This window comes from Scomber scombrus, chromosome 10, assembly GCF_963691925.1.
Source record: "Scomber scombrus chromosome 10, fScoSco1.1, whole genome shotgun sequence".
NCBI lineage: Eukaryota > Metazoa > Chordata > Actinopteri > Scombriformes > Scombridae > Scomber > Scomber scombrus.
In genome coordinates this window covers 18,808,442-18,816,644 of record NC_084979.1, presented here as the reverse complement: position 1 = coordinate 18,816,644, position 8,203 = coordinate 18,808,442, and the positions used below count along the sequence as shown (strand labels likewise).

Sequence of the window (8,203 nt, the reverse complement as noted above, 5' to 3'; positions counted from 1 at the left end):
GAGAGTCAAAGTGTACCCTCTAACTTCTTGACCCTCAGTTTTAAATGCTAGCAGAGTTTATTTACCTGTGACCACCATGGCCAAGTATACCAATGAATGAGTTTGAAGAAGGGTTCACAGCAAATGGCAGTTTAATTTCATGTGCCTACTTACAAGTATGTGTGTATCCAAAGCCTGATATATCATAGACATCTGTTGTTGTCCAAAAACTATTAAACACATCAATGAGCCACAGTGTTGCACTGGGTGACATGTTCCTTCACCCCTAAGAGTTTGGTCATGATAGTTCAGCTCTAAAGATTAACAACATTTTCAGTCTCAGTAGAGTAATTCCATGTACTGTATAACGTCACTGCACACTATGCTTTGCGAGATTGTTGTGTAGCGTATCACAAACGATTGACTTTGTACTGTAGTTCTTTAAATTTACAATGTAGCACAAAGTCAAGAGGTTATAATATGTAGCACAACACAATGAGCTTGCGAAGCTCTGTTAATGAAAAACACATCATGATTACGCAATGGTGAATTTCTCCCCTGAGACTGACAATGTGCTTCTATCTTTGCAGCCGAGAAGACAAGATACAGATCAACCTTTGTATACACACATAACACTTGTAAGTTAATCAATTCACTGTTGGTTTGGTTCTGCACATGAGATTTGTTGAGCATAAGAAAATACAGAAAATTGCCAGCAATATTTTGAAATTACTCCATACATGCAATCACTGTACAGTACACCTCAGCATAAATTCCTATAGTGCAATATCATGCAATGGGCATGTGATGAATAATACCTTTGTGAAGCAAAAATGTAGGGCTGGACAATTAATCAAAATGTTATCACAATCGCAATATGGCCTCTCGTCTATCTGTTTGGTAAAGATCCCTGCTAAAAAACCACACCATAAATATTTTTGACGTGTTTTTCCCATCACTCCCTGCAATATCACAAATCATATCACAATTGTAATACGTCAAAAATACTCGCAATTAGACATTTTTTTCAAAATTATTCAGCCATAAGAAAATGCTATATGTGATTAACAAATTGTCAGAGAGGCCTCCATTCAACTCTATAGTCATTTCTGAGCTCGTAGTCTGTGGTAGTGTTGCAATATGTTGTAAGCAGTTTCTGTAATTTGTCTGTAGGATGGGCAAACAATTTACAGTACACCATCAACACGACATGCATGCTCAGAAATTATGATAGAAGAGCTCCATCAGCACCTCTCTATCAGTCTCAATCAAATCTAACATTTCAGGCATCACAAAGGTAGTATTTGTACTACTGTTTTGAACTGCATTATAATTTACAGGTGCTAATGTTTTTGCATCCACCCCCTATACAAGTACTACTAGTGGTACTAGTTGTCAGTCTGAATAGCACAAAGGACAAACTGATAACTCGTGAGTATTTTTTTAAGACTGGAAACCTTATGCTATATCTGAACACTGTTCAAACAATAAAGGCCCTGATTATCTCACAAAATAAACTCTGCTAACCTTTAAAAGTGACTGGGTTAGTTAATTGTACGTTGGGGTATTATTTTCTATTCAGCGAAAACATGAATTGAAAATTACAGAAGAATGATGTACTATATACAATATTTATTGGGTTTCTAGGGCTAGTTTAAAACCACAATGTTTAACTAGGTGTACAAGCTGAAGCAATTTGAGGTAGACAGAAACCGTGTCAGACTATACACTTTCATACTGTCTAAAACCAATCAATAGGTTCGCACACTGTCAAAGAACTGCAATCATTTGATTTGTGGCCCAGTGTGAGACTCCCTGTGACTCCACCTGAGACTGACGGGGAACCGCTGATCTATTAAGGGGCCACTACAACGTCATGGACCATGAAGGCTTAAGGAGTGTAATGAAAGGGGATGGGCAGGCTTGGAACTGACACAATTCAACAGGCTATTTACCAGAAAGAAGTCAAACACCACACATCTCCAACATCTCAAGTCAACAGCAGCATTTAAACTTCAGTCATATAACCAGAAACAATTGAGGGTTAATTTACAAGGCATAATTTTTTTAAATAGAATATATGGCATCTGACCATTGTCTCAATGTGTCCCTTTGAGATATTTCCCACCCCAGGTTTATACCATCAAAATCCCAATACCAGACCTCATGCCCATTTAACAGTCTCACATTGTTCTACAGAATAGAGATTAAAAATATAAACTATTGAGTTATTGACTTCCAGTGTATGTTTTCTGTTTTTCCCTACTATTTTTCAAGTTTAAAAAGATCTCCTTTGTCACAATGCAAGCTTAGAGGTCTTTTACACACACACACACACACACACACACACACACACACACACACACACACACACACACACACACACACACACACACAGTATATATATTTATATATTAGAAGAATTTTTAGCTGAGAAGTTAGGCAAAGTATATATGTTCATTTGGACGGAATTCATTCAAAAGGAGAAAGAATTAAACTCTCTTTTCTTCAGTTTCCCTTTTGAGGAGGACAAACTTTGAGGAATTTGGGAAGCGCTACAACATCACATGACTACTCAAGAGCAGGTAGCAAGGTAAAAGGAAGAAGAAATAGATAAAAGGCCTGAACTTGTACAAGGCAGAGAGATGGGCAGACGATATGGCTCTCTGTGGCATGTGCATTCCAGGGCCCTACTGACAGCAAGAGAAAATATACAAAGTTCAAGAGAGGGTTAGACAGAGCGTAAAAGACCATCAGATAAAGGGGAAGATAGTGAATGAGTTGTTTAAGCAAGAACAGAGCTAAAGCAATAGTGCAAGACTACGCTGCAGATTAAGGGAGGGGACTACAAGGGAGAAAAAAAATCTGTCTGCCTGATTCATCGGTACACCAGGTGAGATATGGTGCCAGATTTGAAGTTGAGCTGATGGTTGGGCACAAAACTGTGCTGGGGATTCTTTCGCGTGCAGATATCCTTTGCATACAAGCCCATGCATGAGTCACATGACACCTTAGAGCAGTTCACACAGGTGTGTGATGCACCTGGCTTGTTGCAGAACCCGCAGCGTGATCCCCCAATGCTTATTCGCTCACTGCTGCCTCCTTTTGGCGTTGTCAAGGCAACAGACTTGCTTGGAAACAGCTTAGTGGACAAGAGGGGTTTCTCCACCATCTGGGGGTGAGGGTGGGGGTGAGAGTGTGAGTGGGTCAGTGTGAGGGGGTGCGGGTGGAGATGGGAGTGGGTGTGAGTATTAGAGTACACAGAGAGCTTTTCCTTGACAGGGATGTATCCATCAAGGGGTCGTGGGGATTTGGGGTGGTAGTCTTGGAGGCCACAGCAAGGGGAGGGGTCCACATCATGACAGGCAGAACAGAGGATCATGTCACACCTCTGGCAGGAGGTCATTGAGGAGCAGCCAAGTCCACAACCCTGACACTTCACACTTCCATGCGCTTTGAGCAGCCACCCATCTCTTGCATCTCGAGGCTCTCTGGATGGAGGTCGAGACGGGGTCTGCCTTCCTCCCGTCCCCGCAACACCCCTCTCTGTGTACAAGTCAATCTCATCCAAAGACGAAAGGTGGTAGGATGTATAAGCATCAGCTGGAGGAGGTGACTGAATGGGGAAGAAATCCGCGACAGGGCTATAAGAAGGTGGAGCTGCCACAGAGAAAAGAGATGCTGAGGTGATGGGCCTGATGATCTCATCCTTCATATCCTCCTCTGCATCCACAAACAGAGGCTCCTTCCTCAGACTCAATGAGGCCTTCAAGACAGGCTTGCTAACTGCTGCGTGCCAGTGACCAGCCCCATCTGTAACATCCACAGATTTTGACGGTCGGCTTCCTCGCCTCAGGTGGTGAGCATGTGGCCTCTCGATATCCAATGGGCGCACAGAAAGCCGAGCCATATCTGCACCAAGGCTGTCGCGTCTGCGGAGTGCCTCGGCACAGCCAGCTGCATCATCTCTGCAACCTCTGCGGAGTTCCAGGGCCTCCAGCTCTGAGGCTGAACCACGGGCCAGAGCCACTATCTCTCCCAGAAGACGACACTCTGCCTGGGCCAGGAAGAGCTCAAAAGCCAACTGGCGGAGATGACCTGAGCCTCCCGGGTGCTCCTGCAAATGAAACTGTGAATCGTGGTCACAGGAGTAGCCAATGGTGCGCATTAGGGATCGGAGTTCAGCATCAGTAATGGCAGACTGCAGATGGTACACATATGGGCCAGTGAAGGTCTAAAAGAGAAATGGGTTAATCAGAATTAGTGTAAAACAATTAAAACAGCTTGACACCATGAAGCTAATAGCTATCCTAAAAAAAATATGACCTCACATGCTATTACTGTGATAACAAAGTGATATTTAGTTCACCATCCTTGATTCAAATAGGATGGACAAAATAGTAGAAACACTTTTCTGTATAACACAACACAATCCATCAGCACCACAAACTCCCTCCAAAATGACAAATGAAGTTGAATGACTGTCTGGGGTATATTAAACATATATTTGAGGTAATAGTCACAGACATATCTTAAAATAAGAAATTTGTGCATTTCTTGATTTATCATTATTAAAACTATAGGTCTGTTTTGCTACAGTATAAACTAACATTGCATATGTAAATAAACATTTTATTTTGTTATAAAAAGAATATATTAGTGAGTCGTATCCTAATATTGAGTATTTTTATTGCTTGTTCTTACTGTATTCTTTAGATTTTATAAGGTTACTAATCAACTACGGAGACTTTATATTATATGTAAATATTATAATTAATAAAAGTGACTTGCTGCCTACTGATCATCACCATGAATCTTTACTGATGTTCAAAGATCACTGCAGCCTTTGCACAGCTACTACAATGGAAGTGAAAAAGAGCTCTTTTACACCTCAAAGTTGTGAAATATATCGATGTATGCCGTCTGTACAAATCTGTATGAAAAAATTGTTCTCGACAGCAATATGACCTGTATATCTTTCCATGTCTGCACCTTGAGCTGTCATCACTGGCTGTCCTAGAAAGGTGCATATGTGTCATAAAGATGAACTATGACTTGCTACAGATTAAGAGCAATAAAAATAATACTTCTCTTCCACATAAGTTATTATATTGTTCATGTGTTTATTTAGCCAATTTGCAACAGTTCATACAGAATTTGGGAAAGGTCAGTGGTGGAAACACACACCCGGGCTGTCATTTTAATACCTTAAATATTCCATCAAGTCAGCTTTAAAGACAGCATTCAAGTCAGATACTATACTTTAAAGACCCTAAGAATAAACTAAACTTACTTTAATACATCTGAACTCCTTCTTCCAGGGGAAGAGCAAAAGGTTGGTGCAGATGGTTTCCAGGGTGTGAAAGGCTCTCTCGAGGCTCTTGAGGTTACCTCCTCTCTGGCAGCGGAGCGAGGTCTCCAACACCTCATAAAAACGCACCATGCGGAAACGTTGTCCTGGATCTGGTTGATAGGCCCCTAGCAGAGCTGTGGCTGTGGACAGGAGGGCCTCACTGTCCTTGTGTCTGCCTCTGTCCCCCTCTTGTGCAGTTCCACTCCCTGTGTATTCCCCTCCATTCTCCAGACGCCTCTCCAGTGCTGCCACATACCTCCGGAACAGGTCCTCTTTTAACTTAGCATCCATTATCTGCAGCAGACTACCAGTCAGCTGTTATACTTTTCTGAGAGAGCCTCACCCCTTTTAGCATACTCTGCACGAGGATGCCACATTCAAGCACCATTTTTGGTCACCATAATTCACTGGCTGCACTGGCACACACTCAACGTTAATAACGTTTTGAAGAGGTGGAAGAGGAATGAGTTTTGTGTCAAATCAGCAGCACATCCTCTTAACAAGAGAGACAGTTATTTGGTGCTCTCAGTTGGCGTAGCTAGGCTGCAGCCTGTAGGGATGCCTTCTTACGGGCATCTCCGATTTTGGCTCAAAGCCTGACTAGTTTCCAGACAAACAGGCCGATGTCATGCAAGACCAGGTCAGGAGGAGCTTTCACTTTATGATCTGTTAATGCAGAGTTGTATCTAATCCATTCCTTGGTTTCAGCATGTGCAGAGTTCAAGGTCACTCATCAAGAAGACAGAGCCATGACAGTGTGATTCTTCTGAGCCGTCTGCAAGCTGTAATGACACAGGAGAGCATTATAAAAATGGAAATCTGTCATTCTAACACACACACACACACGCGCATACGCGCACACACACGCGCACACACACACACACACAGAGAGAGAGAGATAGAAAGAAATGTGGCTGTGGCCACTTCTGCTGATTCAGCCTGTGTTCATTTAATTCCAAAGAAAATGCATTTGTATCACCAAGTGTTTTTTTATTCCCCCATCTAATGATTATGTTAAGAGACAGCGTTTGTGCTCTGGGTGGGGTGATGTTATGAATCGTGTGGACTTTTTAACATCAGTCCTATAACTAGACTGTTTCACTATTATTATCACCATTACACTCCGTACAACCAAGAACGAGACCAAAGGAATCATAGCATGTGTAACGTGGATTGAACTCACTGTTGACATGAATATACCTTTTGTCTTCCGCCCTTGTTTGCGCCAGAAAGAAAGTGAGATATCGGTCCCTACGTTACATGCGTATAAACCAGGTAGCCTGCAGATGAAACTGAGGACACTGTTTCTGTCACAGAATGGCCCAATAGCTGCTTTGACGCTTGAACCACACAGCAGAGAAAGAAGAGGTCCTGCTTCTTTCCCAGGTTATCTGGACGGTTGTTCCAGTTACTTCGCACAAACCTAGCAAGTATACGTTTAGCGAGTTAGCAGCATGTCCGGGCTAACAACATCATCATCATGCCTCGCTGTTGCGCATCAACTACAACAGAACCAGCCCTCCGATTCTAATAATGACAGAAATGCTATTAAAATAGTGTGCTCGTTATTTCTTCATGGATCTCATACCCCACAAAAACCGATGCTGTGACTGACATGGGCCCCGTAATGAGCATAAGCAGTGAACGCCCATTTCAGCGCAGCTAGCTAACAATTGCTTTTGCTAGCAGGGCGGTCCATCTCTAAATAGAAATCTGTGGCGATTTTAGGGTCAATCTTCTGAATATAAAGCGTAAGCTGTACTGTGACTCTGGTATGACCAAATCTAATTCTGCTTTAGTTGAGAGATGACTGTTTTGTAACCAAATACCCCACCATCCGCACATCTTACCTTAAACAAGTGCTAGCCGCTGCTAGCAACGCCTCCTCAGCTGTAGGAAATTCCCATCATTTCAACGCGCATGCGCACGGTTCTGACAGTTCAGCAGCAGCACTGGGGGCCCACGTGCTGAGCCCAAAATCATCATCACCGAAAAAAAATCATCACCATCATCATCATCACCACCAGCGATCAGACAGTGTAAGTAACATGAATATGCAGAATATATTACACAGAAAAAAGAACAGAAACATCGTATGTGTTTGTGTGTGTGTGCGCGCGCGTGTGCGTGTGTGTGTGTGTGTGTGTGTGTTTGTGTGTTAAAGCCTTGAATATACACTTTGAATGTACTTATCTTGAATTTCTATTTGCAGTACATCTTGTTCTTAAATTGCACCTTCAATTTCAATCTCACTGTTCGTGTAGCTTTACATTGCCCTGTCTCCTGATGTCACAGGGCCAACTGATGCCCTTTTTAACTGTATTTTAGACATTAAGTCAAGAATGGCAGGAAACTTTTTGCAGATCTACCAGGACAAAACAGAAGTATTGGTTATCGGTCTTGAAGCACTGAGGGAAACTTGCATTTTAAACTGGAGGCATTGCACTAAAACCATCAGGGAAAGTCAAAAACCTAGGTGTGGTTTCTGACTCAAAGTTAGTTAACCACATCAACATATAACTAAGAATGTTTTTTTATTATCTTAAAAACACTGCCAAAGTGCAACCATTTCTCTCCCAAGCCAACACAGAGACACTGATTCATGCTTTTATTACCTGTAGGATTAACTATTGCAATGCTCTTCTTTCTGGTCTTACTAAAAAGAATATTGCAACATTACAATTTCTCCAGAACTCAGCTGCACATTTGTTGATGAGGACCAGAAAGAGAGCTCACATTACACTGATTTTAAAGTCTCTGCACAGTGTTACCAGTGCTTCAGGATCAATTTTAAGATTATTTGATTGGTTTTCAAAGCTCTTAATGGCCTTAGTCCTACTTATTTTATCAGATTTGCTTTTAACTTATGAG

General features: G+C 42.0%; 1 protein-coding gene across 1 annotated transcript; it reads right to left on the bottom strand.

Moving 5' to 3' along the window:
• Nucleotides 1-1,376: 1,376 nt before the first annotated feature.
• Nucleotides 1,377-5,678, bottom strand: spata2 (spermatogenesis associated 2). The gene is made up of 2 exons (XM_062428013.1): nucleotides 5,273-5,678; nucleotides 1,377-4,213 (listed from the first exon to the last, which is right to left on the bottom strand). The coding sequence occupies exons 1-2, from the start codon at nucleotides 5,621-5,623 to the stop codon at nucleotides 2,858-2,860; spliced, it is 1,707 nt and encodes a 568-aa protein (XP_062283997.1). The 5' UTR covers nucleotides 5,624-5,678; the 3' UTR covers nucleotides 1,377-2,857.
• Between the last annotated feature and the right edge of the window lie 2,525 nt (nucleotides 5,679-8,203).